Source organism: Camelus dromedarius, chromosome 13 (genome assembly GCF_036321535.1).
Source record: "Camelus dromedarius isolate mCamDro1 chromosome 13, mCamDro1.pat, whole genome shotgun sequence".
Lineage (NCBI taxonomy): Eukaryota > Metazoa > Chordata > Mammalia > Artiodactyla > Camelidae > Camelus > Camelus dromedarius.
The window spans coordinates 10,401,434-10,418,665 of NC_087448.1; the positions used below are offsets into that span (position 1 = coordinate 10,401,434).

The window sequence follows — 17,232 nt, forward strand, 5'->3', positions numbered from 1 at the left end:
AATACCTCACAATCTGTTCTATTCCCAGTGGACCGTTGCTCAACTAGTAAACTGGAAAAACCAGCCGACAACATAAGGCAATTCCAGCTGGTAGGTATCATAAGGGCTGGATGTGGAGGATGTGGATGCGGGGACACATTTAAGAACGCTGCTGTAATGTAAGATGACAGTTTCCACTTTGTCTCATCTCTACCAGTTGGGAAGAAGACTTCAGAATCATCCATCTTCCGCCATCCACGTTCCTGGTTTCTTTCCTTCCTCCACAGCCAACTAGGGGTCACTTCTATTTCAGGCAATAAATTCTTGGTATGTGAAGGCCTTCTGACTTCTAAAAAAGCCCCAGAATTTCAGGACTTGACACAATCAACTTTGGAAATGCACGTATGACAATCATGAGTGCAAACCCCAAACGCTTTATCATGTAGAGAAAAGGTGGTTATAAATAAGGGTAAAGGTACCTAATCAAATTCAGCAAAAATAAATGAAAGTTTGTTAAATTTCATGTAGTTCTGTTGTCGGAAATGATCAGTCGGATTGAAAATTCTTATACATTTTTCATCTTCAAGAAATAGGAGGTGTATTTTTCTTGGGTAACCTCAACATAGTCCCCAAATTGCTGCCATCTGGAAATTTAAAGGATAGAGCTTTAAAATAATTGTCCCTTAATGACACTAGCTCCAAGCTCAGCCAATAGCAGTTTATTACAGCTGGGACCGCGCGCCTTATCACGTAGTCTGTGCAACAAGCTTAATAAAAGTAGCCTAGTGGCCAGAGCCCAGCTGTTTAGAGTAAAAGCGAGTAAACCACTGCTATGAAACCTACTGTTCGCTTTGTCACCTGAAGCAGCTTGTCACATTTTGGGCAATGCACTCCCCCTATCATCACGCAGGATGTGGCCTCTATGTGGCTATAAATCACATCCAATGAGAATGTTTACTTTGCACCAAACAGCGCCAACTCACCTGGCACCTGCAGGGGGCCACTGGAAGCATCACTCACTTACCAGCCCCATGCTGCTATGGCCAGTCAGTAACGTTACTTCCTCATTGCCCTTCCTGAAAGCGTTTCGCCCTGAGTAAAGCTGGCGCCCTCCATCGCAAACAACAGCACAGAAGTGGGAGGACCTCCTTGCCACACTGCCACCCTCAGTGGTCGCCTTGATGATGGTGGCACTGTCCTTTCTGTACATCCTTCTATCTGGCCTTAAGAAAGCACAGTTCATCTCCTTATTCATGGTCATGGTGCTATATAAAGTCCTCGCAAATAGCGAATTCGTGCACACTAAACCACTGTTCCCAGTGGAAATACAGGGTTAGGTTCCTGTGAGACTTGAAACATTTTATCAATTGACCTTGCTTTATGTGTGTTTCTCTTGAAAGACATCCTACCCTTTGTACCTTGGTGATTCATTAACATGGACTATATATCTCACACCTGAATGAAGCTTATCATACCCTGCCGTTTGTTTTCTCCCTAAAGCACATCAAAACCTCCCTGCTTTTAGGGACACTACATAGCACTCCAGCAATGACATTTGGGGGCCATTTTAAACAGGGAAATCACCAACAAAAAGCAGAGAGATGTAAAAAGCATGGCACTAAACAGATCACGAAAAGGACACTTGTTTATAATCTGATAGCTGAAAACAGGAACGCAGAGGGTCACCTCGTTTGACCTCAGCTGGGGGGACGTGTGTCAGGGCAACTTAAATTTTTCACCATCTTGTGCATGTTTACAAGGCACCATGAAAGCACTGAAAGTGCTGATTCTGGGGTTACAAATAAATTTTAGAGAGTTGGTGAAATTGCAAACATGAAATCTACAGTCATGAAAACAATGCAAATTGGGGGGGGGGTGGAATTCACCTAACAACTTAAAACTCTTAATGAGCTTTAATCTTGGGTTTCTTAACACTTCCGAATTTTATAACAGTCTTCTCCATAATTCGACATCAAAGAGTCAAGCATTCCAGTTTTCCCTTTGGCATCAGGGCCAATACACTTGCTTTTCACTCCTAAAATGCAAGGGCAACACATGACTATGAAGTCCACTTTCTCCCATGTGCTCTCTTCCCAGAAATATGGGAAACAGGCACTTTTATGTGCCTGGAGAGTTTAGGAACTGATCAATGTGCAAGATATGACCTACTATATATTATTTAATTTATTAGATACTACATATTAGCTGCTGTACATAATAAATTCCTTAGCAGTCCACTCTCAGCAAAAAAAACCCAGGAAAAACAACAATCCCCAATCCTGTCATTTTACCAAATGAAATCTTGGGAGGACAAGCTTGGACAAACTGGTTCTGCCAGGTATAATGGGTGGAGACACATACGACCTGCAGGTGTGTGGCCCCGCCCATGCTTCCCCGTGACATGAGTGGTCCCCTCTCTAGTGTCTGAGTCTTCTCTTCATCAGTTTGTCCCACTTGGTCGATTCATAATAAATTAGAGAAAATTAAAAGTCTGAAATATATACAGGGGATATCTAAGCCCACCCACAGAGGAGCAGATGAAAAAAAATATAGGCTATCTGAAAGATGACTCTGTGAATTCAAATGAAAGGGAGAAAATTAGAAAAAAAATTCAGATTGTATATATAGAAACAGGTGAGATGAAAATCTTGCTCATTAGAGAAAAACTTCCGTCAGTGTTAATATTGCTTCTGCAGAAGGTGGACGAGCTGACCCCTCAGACCTCAATGATATTGTAAATAATTATCAATAACTTAAATGCACATGCTATTCATACAGGACTCTGAAATTTCTCCTCCCATGACAGAATGTCTGGGATGCTTACAAATACAGAAATGGGGCTTTGTAAGGATAAGATTATAGGAATACTGTGTCACACAACGGCATCAAATAGTATGCAAAAAGCAGACCTTCCTAGCCCGTCGACTTCCACTGGAGAAAGCAAGACTCTCGGGATTCTGAGCCCCTTGTTGGCATCTGGGGATGAAGGATCTATCAGACCAAGCACACAGTTTTCCAGATGCCAGTGCACCTCCACTTCCCATATGTGTGAGTAAGATTCACTCTATTAACAGACTTTAAAAAGGAAGGAACGTGGGAGGAAGGAGGTATAAGACCAAATGGCATCAGGAATTGTCGAGTCTAGCAAATTTCTCTTCTGCTCACCCAAAGCCCAGGGCCAGAGGCATTTTCTGAAGTTGCTATTCTAATAAGGAAGCTTTATTTCAAAATTTCCCATCGTTTGGAAAGGGAGGGGCACAGGTAAGTGAGGATAAAGAAAGGAGAGTATATTTATAGAACACTTAACATATACCGAATGTTTATGCTATCACTTAATATTCACAGCCTTATGAGGAAGATTCTATTAATCCCATGTTGCAAAAGAAATAGCGGTTGAAGGGTGAGTAATTTGCCAGGGTGAGCTAACAGAGACCAGGTCGGCCTGATTCAAAGCCCTCCGCTCTCCCCCATCACGCACGGCATGAAGAGGCAAGGCCAAACATGGGAAAGGGAAAAGTGACAGAACTTTCTGTGACAAAGCGTCCTCATTTGTAAAATGATCTCATGGGGTTGTTATGAGAATTAGACAAGATAATATACAGAGAGCTGGAACATAGTTCAGGTTTAATAAAAGTTACACACTTTTTGTCTTTTTCTCACATCATTTTGTCAAATTAATAAGAAAACATCTATCTGCTAAGTCTGGTAGATATTGAACAATGCCCATGTACAAGAAATAACAAGATAAGCATGGTCTCTAAAAACACCTGGCCGTCTGAGACTAAGGTAACTGGTTGATTACAGGGAGTGACACTTTCTACCAACTTCTGGAAATCTTGCTAACTGGGCAATGATCTGAACAGGACATGGCTGATTACATGGGACTGTTTTGTATACAACAGAAACTTTAAAATTATGTAACAGCACAGTTTTTTTGTCCTAGTGCTTATATATGTCGACCTTGGTCTATATACATAATTTCCTTCCTGAAACGTGTGTTCATTCCATTTCAAGTAACTTCCACCTTGATCAAGAGGAAAAAAATCGCCCAGGTGAATCATCATAAGCCTTCGAAGGAGCACAATCTAATTTATCCTTTGTCTAGATGAAGAAAGTTAAAAGATTTAGTTTTAAGCTTCACTTAGACTCAGTCCAGCTTCATGTGTCTTGGTTTACTGAACTCTAGAGCAGAATCCAAGAAGCGAAATCTTGACAGTTTTCTGTGTGAAGGCAAATGTGTATTCAATGATGAACGTTAAATCCAAGAATAGGGCAGAACAAGTTTAGTCTACTTGGCCACTGTCCAGCCAAGCTTCTCCTTTGAGTCAACCGACTTACCAACAACTGCGTCTCATCCTTGAAAGAGCAAACACCAGGACAAAGGATTCCCGGGTCAACCTTTGTCAGGGTGAGAATGTGAAATCAAGTTTTGTTTCCTACCCATCAGCATTCATGCTAACAGCAACATAACACAAAGGCATTGTTACTGGGTGGGTGTCGTTTTTTCCCCCTTCAAGCAGATCACTATGTTATTTCCCACATGCTTTCTGAAGGAAGCCAACAGAACTCACATTGCACAATGTGTGAGATCAAGAGGGCAGCGCTGGTGTCGTTACACGTCAGCCTGCCTTGAGCCAGGTCCTGCTTCACTTGCAGAGCAAACAGGTACCTGCAAACACAAATGGAGACGGGCATCATTTACACAGAGATGATGTCATTTACACAGAGATGGCATCATATACATAGAGACTAGGCTTGAAGCAAAGAGGGCGGGGAGGTCTGGCTCACTTCTGGCAACCTGTCCACCCATGGAAGACCTAAAGAAAGGTACATAAACCAAGGAATAAAAAAGTCTGCACGGGCAGGAACGAATTCCTGGTGCTACTGCCTGCAATGTCAACAATCACACTCCCTAAAAGCATCGGGAGACACATGCTGTAATCTTGTCACATGATGAGTAATGCATTTCATTTTATACAGAGAGCTATAGCCATAAGCAACTAAGACTGTAACTCACCACCCTATATATTTTTGCAAGGTATAGTAAACACTTCAAATTTTTTCACAGATCAGTTGAATACACTAAAAACTGGCTTTATGATAACAGTAGGTTATTATGGTTAGAACAAGTTTTGCCAATAGAATTGGAAACCCAAGACTATCTTTTTTTTTTGTGGTATAATACTCACTCAGCTTTTTCCATGAGCCTCAGCTGCCAGAGGTTAAATAAATCAACTTAAGTTATTTAAAAACTCTTTTCTTTACATAATAGAATAAAGCAAGTAAACACGTTTGGTAAAGGAGAAAATAGGTGCTTTATAAATCAAAGAAATCAAATAAAACCAGTGTGATGATAAAATCAATTTGAAAATATCATTATGAACATATTTTTTTTTTGAAAGAAATTTGCTAGTTTTGCCCACTGTCTAGAAGCAGCCTTACTTCAGCAGCAACCCTTAGCAACCCGATTCTGGCTCTCGTGCAACTCCCCACGGGAAGGGTAAAGAGGTAAGTCCCTGAACAAACGGTGGATTCCAAATGCGGGAAAGAGAAAGTACGAAGTAGCCTGGAATATCTACTTATGCCAGAGAGCAAGGCAGCTTTCAAATATAAATGGTTTGTATAAAAAGGGGGAAAACAGTCTTGAAGGGGCGTCCACTGGCCAAAGCCGGGACAACCTGAGTAGCAACAGAAGGATCAAAGTGAACTGAAACACAATTGAAAGGACATCTAGGGGACAAAAGGGGAAATCTGAGTATGGCAAGATGAGATGAAAAGTACATACGTATGTAGAGAAAAAAAATCAGAAACGCTACTCGCTGCGGTGTCTGCAGTGCTCATCTCCGGGCAGCAGGATTACGGTATTTTTAGCTTCTCAGTTTTGTTTATCTGTATGTTCTAACTTTCCACACTGTACATGGACTACTTTTGTAATAACAAAAAGTTCCTTTGAATCAAAAAAAAAAATAAGGGCTTTTATCAAGATTAACCATAGAGGTTTCCGTAAGAATTAAATGGGATGATACATAGAAAGCATAGTGACTAGAACAAAAACATTCAATACATGTTGGCAATTTTTCTTTTATAAAAGAAAAACATCATTTAGGAAACTCTATTATTAAAAACTAAAAAACTATAGAGACGTTCTGTAACCAGAAAAAAGCCCAGATAAAAAAACCAAAAAAATCCCCACAGATCCACCAGTCGACAACAGTTGAACTTAATCCAACCCCCCTAATGTTTATTCATTCTCTGCCTCTGTCTCTGTCTGTCTGTCTTTCTCCCTGGAGAGTCAAAGCGGAGAAAAGCAGAGAAAATAAAACCACCACAACAGCAGCACATAGATTCATGTGGGAAGAAGCGGCACAAACCATCTCTCTGGATTAGGCAGTGGTTACTGTTTTTTGAAGCCAACACTTCTTAGAACTACAGGCTTTATTTTTCATCTGTGTGGTTAATTTCTAAATAAGATAGAAGAATTTATGTTTGAAAAGCATGGCATTCCGAGATGTTCCCAGCTACCAGTTCAAACGCAGGGTCCTGTGTTCAGGGACAGAATCAGGCTTTGGGGCCCTCTGGTGGGGGTCTCATGTGGGCTGCATGTTTAGTTAGAAGGCAAATGCTGAAGGCTGCGGGAAGAACTCGTCTCTCCCTGATTATGCTGACTCATCCTGTTCTAAGGTCCCTGTAATATGAGAAAGACCTTCCTGGGCATCGACTCTCGTCCTCTCTTAACAGCAGCTGTAAGTCAGGCGCGCTGGCTGCAGAGCTAACTTCAGAAATTCAGTAGCACCTTTTGTACTACAGACTGAAGCAAATTCCAATCAAATTCACCCAAAGTGCTCCAAACAGAACGAACTTTCCGTGGCAGAAGGGTGGGCGTGCGGAGGAGGCGACAACGGTAGTGGGGCCAGTCAGAGGACTGCCACTTCTGCGGGCCGCAGGGGTTGCACATCACACCAATCTGATGCCATGTTTTGAACATGCCAATTTCAATCTATTTCATTTGATCTTGCTTTCCTTATTTAGCGTCAGTTACGCTTTCTCTGCAGGCCAAAGGACAACACTGCAGCAGGCCCTGCGTAGCGGCAAATTCTGAGAGGCCCCCTCCACCTAGAAGAACACAGCCAAGTAGAAACCGGATGCCCCTGAAGACGGGATGCTCAGAGAGAAGCACGTCTGGCCTCGCTGGCACAGCAAATTGACTCAGAGCTCTGCCCAAAGGAAGCCTGGTAACTTCTCTTCCAGAGACTCTTCCCCTGCTGTTTTAAACTTCCACCGAAGAGTCAGTACTTGCCTCCTTCTAGAAGCCTGGGCCCTGGTGTCGGCAGGACAAGAGTTCTACTGAAAGTGCAGCTCAATAAATAGAAAGGAATTCAGCTTCTTGTTTAAGAGCAAAGTGCAATTCAATCTTCTATCTATATAAATGAGAAGCGGAAAGCTATTCCTGGAGGCCTGAAGAATTAACTGCAGCTTCAAGGCACTTAACGTCTGCGGAACCGCAGGCCCGTTCCTGTCTGTCTCACTCTTGTCCACACGTCCCTTGCCTAAAGTACTTTCCATATAGAGCTTCTCCCAAACCCTCCCTTGCCATCTGCCAAGGAAAACTGCCTGGAATCTCAATGGTCACATCATTGAATTTCTGCCAAAAACAGAAATTTGAAAGTGTGGGAGTCAAACAACTGGATCTGGGAGGTCCCCTACTTGTCCCACCTTGAGACAAAGGGGAAAGTGGCAAGGAGCTTCTAAATTTCCTATCGACTTCATCATCCTTGAGCCAGAAGGATTCTCTCTTCGGAAAAGACTTATTAAATGCTAGTTAACACTGGGAGCCAGCAAAGAGATAACAAAACCCGGAACCTGCTCCGTCCAGCCAAGCCTGTGTCACTTGAGGAGGTCGTTACATGGATGGGGAAGCTGGCAAAGTACCAGGCACATGGCTTGATGGTACCAAGTTGTATGGAATTTTATAACAAGGACCAGGATGTCAGACAAGCATGAACCTCTAGAGATGATGATGCACAAAACTGGAAAAGGGGCAAAACTCATGGCAAAATAGAAAACAGGGAAAAAGTTTGGGGTGAAGACTTACGCCACCAACTTCCTAAGCAGGATGAAGGCTTAGTGAGACATAGGAGAAAAAGATACACTGCTGACCGACAGCTGGACTCGCCTATAGATTTATCTCAATATTCCGAGCTTTGAGCAATGCGTGTGCCAACAACGGGAAAACCAGCCCCAGAAACTGAGACAGAAGCCCTGATAATGACACCAAATGAAGATGCAACTGCATTGGCGCCCCCGGCTGGGAGCTCGGGGTAGCAGCCCCAGCGGTCACTCCTTTACGTGAAGCATCCTAGCCGACAGCAGGTAGGTCTCAGAAGTGGTCCTAGCCACTTAACTGCTTCACTAACTTGAGGGACATAAGCGGAGGTAAACCATTAGTGGGGACTCGTTCTAAGCACGTGAAGCCCTGGGAAGAGCCTCTGCCAACCATTCTTCCTCGAATCGCCTGTTTGCATGCCCGGTGCCCTTCCTGACACAGCCACGGGATGCCCAGCAGGGACCACCACCGAGACCTGTAGAACAAAACTCTTGACTCTCCACCCCTTCCCCTTCAAGTCATCACCCCACCCCCCAGTTGCCTAAGTCAAAAATTTAAACCTCCCTTCTACTTCCCTAGGTCTCCACCGTCAACCCACCACAAATTCAGACTGACCTCGCCTCCAGCACACATTCCAAATGCAACCACTCTCTCCATTTCTACTCCTCTCACCTCCTTTGGTGCCGTTGCCATCATCTTGGCCTGGGTGACTGCAGCCTCTTCCTCACTGTCCTCCGCCGCCTGGTCTCCATGGCAACTGATCTCAACACTATGTACCATCGGGCCTCTGCTTCACCTCACTGCACTTTGCCCTCTACAGCCCTGCCATGCACACAGGCCCTCTCTTAAAAATTTGAGAATCTGGAGCTTGTTTCTGCCCTGGGCACTGCCTGCTGACCTTCTGCCTGGAAGGCTCTTCCTCCGAAAATGACTGACAGTTCCTTGTCACTTCCTCAGACCAAGCACTGTAATGTTGTTGCCCAGTTACCATCCATCACATCACCTACTTCAATTACCTACAGACCTCTTACGATTATCTGCTATTTTCCTTGTTTATTTAATCACCGTCTGTTCCCATGAGAGTCAGGCCTGTCTTCATCGGTATCTTCCCCGTCCCTACAACGAGGCTTTCCCACAGAGTGCCCTTCATCAATACTGTTGCCTGCATGTCTTCATCCCTTTAATAAATGATAGTCAACCATCCAAGATACTGTGCTCTGACCAAGAGGGATGAGAAAGCAGTGACAGCCTTTGATATGACAGCTAAAGCTCGAAAGGTGTGTGTGGCAAGGATCTGGCTGGTCAGACTAGTGTCCTCGTGAGGGACAGCACCCTTGAAAGGTGAGCATTTTATCTTCCTGTGTTCCCACCAGGCTCTGCTCTCTGTGTCTTGCTGCAAATTATAAAATGGGTAGCAGCAGTGACGAGGAGGAGGATGACGGTTCTCATTCACAGATCCCTCCTGGGCTCCAGTCACCTGATGTAGAACAGTGCTTATCTTCAAAACAACCCTGGCCAAGCAAGCACTGCAATCACATTGACGTGGGAATCAGTGGAGGCGCAGAGGGATTAAGTAACTGGCTGGTCACACAGCTACCAAGGGCAGGGCTTGGCCAGACTTTCAAAGAAACTGACCTCCGGCTCATATCCATTCATCTGTTGCAGCAACAGAGAGAAACTCTGACTTAACACCTTGGTTTCACAGAAGAGATTCATTTTCCCAAACTGTCTTGTGATGTGACAGAGATACAAGGGGAAAATATGACAGTAACAGGTAATAAGGCCAGTGCACTTCATAGCACAGTCTTCAGGAAACCAACTTTCAAGGAAACCAAGGTACTTTCTTTCTCCCAACATTTGTGAGCACAACTGGGAGAGAGGGAGGTTAAACTGTTCAGCCCAGAGCAGATGCTGGTCAAGGAAACACTGTGAAAATGATTTATCAGTCAACTTAGAACATCCATCAATATCCAGTTTCCAAATCACTAACCTTGTAAGTTCTTCTTGGAGTTGTGTGTGGTCAGGTGGAAAGAATTTCACCACGAACTTAACAACAACATGCTTTGGCCCTAAAAAAAGGGGGAAAAATAAAGCATTTATTGATTTGGGCTTCAAATACCATTAAAAAAAAAAAGACTTTAGAAGCTACATTATACACCAGATAATGTCTCATTCCAAGCTGCCAAGAGTACATCTGCTGGGCGGGCAGTAGCAGGGAGGGTGCAGCTCTGTGGCAGAGCCCGTGCTTAGCATGTACGAGGTCCTGGGTTCAATCCCCAGCACCTCTGTGTAAATAAGTAAATAAGTAAGTAAGTAAATAAATATTGAGTTGCCCTGCCCCCATCTCCCCCCAAAAAGAGTACATGTGCCAATGCCAGGTCACTGAACAGCTCGGTGGGTTCAGTTACTAATTCACATTTTCATATCATGGGGAGACAGATACCTGTTTTTAAAAACACTGTGAAAAGGGTATTACATCGAGGCATTAACCTTTTTCTCTGGAGATTTAATTCGTACCCCAGGTTTTAAAAGCAGGCATTTGTCTTACAAAAATTTATCTAATTGTCTGCCTTAGTCCAAGTGTAGGCTTTGGATAACTTAAGGAAGAGATAATGAAAATGTAAATCAGTTACGTAATTTATTATTTTAATTATCTCCAAGGTACAGCTGCTAATGTGTTTATCACAGACCAGCCAAAGCCTTCATTAAGTGTCTTATACATTGTCTTACTGAAATGTTCTGATGAAATTAGGAAGCAGATCTGGGAAGAGGTGGACAGGGTGAGACCAGGAGTGAGACAGATAACTTTTCAGAATTAAAACAGAACATTGAATAGATTGTAAAATAATAATTTGTAACCGGAGTCACAGTTTGTTTTGCTGCGTAAGCTACCACTTACTTATACAAGGGCAGCCTTACAGGTTCTACCATTTGGAATAACAGCAGTAAATTTATGTTCTATGAAATATAAGGTATTATAATAAAATCCAAATTTTCACAGCAGTTGCATAAAAGCAGAAAATGTCTTTTTGCTCTACCTCTCACTATCACAGAAAATAGATGCTGTACTATAATGTCTATGGTAACACAATCAAATTTAGAAAAAACTCCCCAAACGAGATATCATAAGGTGAAGATGTCACAATATGTATAAAATTGGGAGGAAAACAACAAGGCAGGGGAACACCGAAGCCAAGAGAAGTGGGGCTTCTTTCCCGCTAACCACGCGAAAAATGAACAGAAATCCTCACACGTCGATTCCGGGTCACAAAGTGACAGAAAATGGGGGAGATGGAAGGCCAGCTCTTTCCTCCCACAGTCTTCACAGCTGGGGAATGAAATGAGGCCACTGGGATCTTTCAAAAACCCAAAGCTAGGAAGATGCTGGCACTCAAATGGAAAATGACAGCTTTGTCACCCAGGGCGAGTCACAGTGCACAAGATGAGGAGGGGAACTTCCGCTCTGGTGCTGACCCCAAACCGCAGGCGCCGGCCTGGAGCGACACCTTTCCACCGCCGGCACCTCCCACTGCAAGTTCCCATGGGGACAAGCATCATCATTCTAGACACTATGCTGCCTCCAGCCATCAGGAGTGGGGGCTCCTCTCAATGTGTCCTACCCGCAGCCAGCCACCCAGTAAACGGTAAACAGTGGCTGTTTTGGTTTCTGCGTTAATAATTGCTTAATTTAAATGATACAAGATCAACATCAATGTCAATCGCATGAGGGCCATTCAACACCCACAAAAATTGCTGCAAGTGGCCCGATGGGGTTTCTTAATCAGACATAAAAACGGCCCCACAAGGTATTGTGTTTCATGCTCAACTAAGGGCATGCCGTTTGGTTCCCATCCTCAGGCTCTTGCTGGGTCTCTGGCCACAGTGAGGGACCGTTGGGATGAATTGGAGAACAGAGCTTGTCTCTGAACTTGACCTCAAAGCAGAGAGAGGGGAGGATGGTCCAGTGCTGATGCACAAAGAAAAAAGAGATAGAAAAGAGTGTTTTCTTTCCCTACTTCTCTCCTAGACTCTCTTTAATCATTTCTTGACCACAGTCTAAATGCAAAGTCAGACTCCCTTCCGTCCTGCTTGCCATTCAGATACACAGACACAGACACACACACAGACACACACACTTTGGGGTGCCTCATTTTTCCAAACACCACTTGCATTCTGATTTCACGGGCTTTGAAAAGGCAAGATAAAAAAACTAACAGCAGTTTTATGAATAAACGGGTCCACCCTCTCCTTTCAAAATCGACAGGAAGAAACACAAGCATTGACAGGACAAGCTCAGTGACTAGGGCTTAATAGCATGCTTTGGTCATTAATCAAAATGACATTTGATTTCCCAAGCAAGGTTTTGATTGCCAAATTGTTACATGTGAAAAATTGCAGAAGACACATTTTAATAATATGTGGATTAGTGGAGGATGAAAAAGCAACCATGGGGAAAAAAGAACATGCAGCGCCAGGGCTCGACGCCACACAGGACGTCTGCACGAGGAAAACGCCTGGCTTCTTACTTGACATCACTGTGAAACACACGGGGCGTATACTTACTTCTAATCTGCTTGACAATAGGTTTTAAGAGATCCAGCCACACCTACAAAGAAAAAAAGGACAGAATGAGACAAATTCTCAGTGAAAGGGTGCAGGTATTTGGAGACTTTACTAGGAGCTGTTTAAAATCAAAGTATTTTTGAGTATTTAAGGTTGTTTCTTTCTTTCTCCAGAATGCTGTAACTTACATTGTCTCCCACGCTTACAGAACAGATCTGAATTTGCTAATATTATCCCCGAGCTTGAAAATTAAAATCTCTCCTAGACTTAAAGAGTTCAGAGAGCTCATTAAGAATTTTTCTATTTTCATTTATACGATGATCGCAGCTTTCTGCAAATACTAATGAGCAACTGCATGTCTGGCTATCAATGGACTAAAATATACATGCTCATTGATGAAACAAAACACATGTCTGTAGACGTATGTACAGAACAGCACATCTTTGAGGGGCACAGAAAGAGAGCGAGTATTTATAGAATACACCTCTGTACCAGGCACCATCCATAAGCTATTTACCTCTTAAAACAAGGCCAGAAGGATTCACGTTACCCAGGAGAGAAATCTGAGACTTACAAAGGCCCAGTAATTTGTCCCAGGCCCTCGGCTGGAGTGCGGCAGAGCTAGGACTGAAATCAGGTCTGTCCAATTTCAAAGTCCAGACACTTAAACGGATATTCTTAGCATGCAGTTTGAGTGGCAAAATTTTCGAGAGAGAGAGACAGAGAGAGAGAGAGAGAGAAGCCAGCTGCCCTTATTAATAAAGTGGTAAGTGGTTAAAGTTAACCCTTGAACTTGTGACCATGTGAAAGGGATCCACTGAAGCTCTTATTTGCATCTATGATAAAAATACAGTTAATGGGCTTAATGGAAAGAGAGTTTTATAAATAAATATGAAAAAGAGAAACGCTCCTGAAGAAAGCTATGCCAAGAATAACAGGTAACTGATCGAAGAAAAAATGTTCATGGCTAATGAGAAAATGCCCAAGTTCATGAGTAATCTGCACTACAAGTGCAAGTTTAATCAAATGCCATTTCCACCCATTAAATACACATCTAGATATGCCTGCCTGCAGTGCATGTTTGTATTTTATAAACCTGAGGTTTGGCGAGGGTGCAAGGAAATGGGCACCTTCTTACTCCTGGTGGATGTATGAATTGCTACAACACTTCTGAAAAATAATTAGTGAATAATTATCTAAAGCCTTAAAGTATTTATACACATACTCTTGCATCCAGTAACTTGACTTTGGTAAATTATGCATTTATGTAATCAAGATTTATGCAATTATCTTAATGCTAATTGCAGCATTTTTTATAATAGTGAAAAACTTTACAATAGCCTAAATTAAAAATAAACAATTAAATGATATAGTATGTGTCTATATGACACATTACCAATGCAGAAGGGTGATGCCTTTTCTTCAGTCTTTCTACATTATCCAAATTATCTTAAACGATCACTCAGAATTCTCATAATGAGAAAAGTAAAAATTTTAAGTATCATCTTATTCAGGTTAATCTTCCCCATTACTTTTTCAAATAAATACGATTTTATAATGAAATTCTCATTTTTGTATCTCCCATCCTCTCCCACACTCTTATATGAAAAAAAAAAGCATGAGTTGACTTAGAACCATCTCCACTGTCTTATGTATAAGCCTCGACCTTAAACTGAGAGTAATCCTCCAAAACAACAATCGTTATTTGCAAGACACATTATTTTCCTCCCAAGAATCTTAAAAGATGGCAAAAACATCTCCATTTGATAGATAAGAAAACTGAGATGCAGACCACTGGAAGTGAAACCCCTTTACTCATTCAACAACACATCCCTGTGTCCCCCTGCTGGGCTCTGGGACACTACGATGGGAGACCAGCCACAGTCCCCGCTTCATGGAGCTCACGGTCTAGTGAGAAAGACAAGTACCAAAACTCTCCTAACAAAAGAGGCACCTGAGACAAAGGAAACAAAGGTGAGTCCCAGAGGACTGTGAGTGTCAGGATAGAGAGGTTTGACCTAGTTTCGGGTGGGGAGGAGGCAGGAGGAAGGCTTCCCTGAATGTGACATTGTGCTGAGATCCGAAGGGGAAGAGAGGTGAGGAGAACATATAAAGACAAGAAGTAAAAACACCTGTCCAGGTGACTTAAAGTGATGGGAGGCCAACATGACCGCATAACAAGGTTGGCGGGTCTGGAAGGGGCCAGATCCCACCAAGGCCATGTTAAGATCCTTTCTCATTCTCCCTAGAGCACTGGGAAGGATTTTAAATATGGGGCTGATAGGATCACATCTGTACTTTTAAAAGATCAGTCTGGCAGTGTGAGACCAGCTAGAGGAGGTCGGACTAGGTGCAGGTTACCGGCTATAATTGTCCAGGCAAAAAAAGGATGGTATTCTGGGCCAGGAGGGCAGAAGCAGAATTGGGAAAAAGTAGGTGGACTCAAGAAAAATTTAAGAGGTAAAATACATTGGGATTTACTGATGGGCTAGAAATGGTGGTCGAGAGAGGAGACAATGACCAGAATGACACTGAGGTTTCTGCTGCAGGCATCTGGATGGATGCTGGTCCCACTGAGACAGGGAGCACTGGAAGAGGGCCAGGACGGAGGGTTCTAGATGCTTTCATTGTATGAGGTGCCCTTGGATTTCGTGAGGAAGAGACAGGCTGGAAATGGTGGTACACACTCATCCAAAACTCCGACTCCACGGAGGACAGGCCGGCCTGGGAGAGTCCCGGGGGGGGGGAAAGCATCAGCACTGATGACACATCGACCACCGGACAGGAGGACAGAACAGAAGACAGAGTTGTGTCGTGGAAGCCATGGGATGGCCGTGTTTCCAGAAGGAAGAACATCAAGAAGACTGAGGCAGGTGGAGAAGGTCTGACACAGTTGTGTCTGCATGTCAGAGCGAATTAACCAGAGAATTCTAGAGGGCTCCCAATGGCTGCCCAGTGCCCGCTCACGAGCCTGCCACCCTGTGCTCTTTTGGCCTCCAGGGCTGCTTCAGGGGAGCCATCTCTGAGATCTTTCGCCATGGCCAGCCCTGCCACAGAGCCCACCTAAATGGCTGCGGGCCATGCGGGACAGAACAGCTCTGCTCTGTCAGTGTAGCTGCCAATTTCAGGCATTGTTTTAAAACATCTCTCTTCTGGTTTTGGCATTTCTGTGGAAAGCATCAAATACAAGCACCAATTTGAGCCAATTGAGCATATGGTTTTCGAACATGGAGGCCTGGGAACATCAGACTGGCCTGAATTAGCCCGTTGGGTCGAGTTCTGCAGCCAGAGCGCTCCAAGGCCTGGGTCACGTCACAGCTAAACTGGCCTGGGTGAGAATGCGGTGCCTGCAAGCACCTCTCCGTTTACTGGTTAGACTGGCATTTGTGGAGCTGAGAGGGAAGGCCTTGCACAGGGAGGACCTAAACCACTAGAAATGGATGAGCTGGAGCGCGCGGGAAGGAAAATAGGGTTGCTGCTTGGCTAGAGTGAAAGCATTCAAGTTTGATTTATAGGGAGGGTTACAGGGGAGCATTTGAACTGGACCAGGTCATCCTAGACAAATCACTTGTTCATTCGACCTAAGCAGAACAGAAACAAGTTCCAGATGAGTTCAAAAGGCAACAAACGCCCCATAATCTTTCTTTTCCTGCCAGTGGGTCTCTAGAGGCTCAGACTTGTAATCATCCATCTCTAACCTCACCTCCCCAGCCCCTTCAACCAAGCCATACATCCCTGTTCTCACTAAAATCATGCTGCTGGCCTCCAGGGCACAGCTACAGACCCACATACCTGACTGCAGAGGGATTTGCTTAAAATGAATGGGCTTCCAGAAATGCCATTCCTACTCAGGAGGACCCACTGAATCATGGAACGTCCCCTGCTGGGGCCCGAGGGCCTGTAAGTCAGAGTTTGCTCAGGCTGCCGTAACAAAGGACTGTGGACTGAGAGGCCAAAACAGCAGTTCTGGGGGCTGAAGGCGTCCCTGGTCTGGTTTCTCCTGAGGCCTCTCTCACTGGCTTGCAGATGCCCGCCTCCTGGCTGTGTCCTCACAAGGCCTTGCTTCTGGGCACACACGCCCAGGTGTCTCCTGAGTTATCTCCCAGTTTCCTCCTCTTAAAATGGTACTGTTCAGACTGGACTAGGGCCCACTCCAACTGCCCCATTTTAACTTAATCACCTCTCTGCAGGCCCCGTCTTCAAGGACAGTCATATTCCGAGGTCCTGAGTGTCACGGCTTTAACATACACGTGGGGGGGTGGGGGGAGACAATGCAGCCTGTAACACGTATCTTCCACAATTTAGTTTCAACACAGCTGCCCAGCCCCGTCTTCCCCTGCTTGCCTACATATCAGTCAGCCTCCCTATTTTCCTTTGATCCCCTGTGAATGTTACCTTCCCCCTTTGGAATGTGTTCTCTGCACTGAAATACTGGTCAGTGAGAAGAAATGCTTTAATGCCTTGGTATCAAAGGCAAAGCAAGACGAATCACTGTCCCCAAATGCATTCTGTTCTTTCCCTAAACATCTTTTCCCCTATTACTTTGGTGAGTGACACCTCAGACGGATTTTGCAGGCAACTGAAAC

The 17,232-nt window shown here is 44.1% G+C and overlaps 1 protein-coding gene across 5 annotated transcripts in view; it reads right to left on the reverse strand.

Moving 5' to 3' along the window:
* The window catches only part of FARP1 (FERM, ARH/RhoGEF and pleckstrin domain protein 1), a 277,276-nt gene that overhangs the window by 65,455 nt on the left and 194,589 nt on the right, over positions 1–17,232 (reverse strand). For all 5 annotated transcript variants that reach the window (XM_064493014.1, XM_031466240.2, XM_064493015.1 and 2 more), the window contains exons 4-6: positions 12,647–12,689; positions 10,074–10,152; positions 4,551–4,648 (exon numbers count right to left, since the gene is read on the reverse strand). In XM_064493014.1, coding sequence (XP_064349084.1) covers positions 4,551–4,648; positions 10,074–10,152; positions 12,647–12,689 — 220 coding nt within the window. The remainder of the gene's footprint in view (positions 1–4,550; positions 4,649–10,073; positions 10,153–12,646; positions 12,690–17,232) is intronic.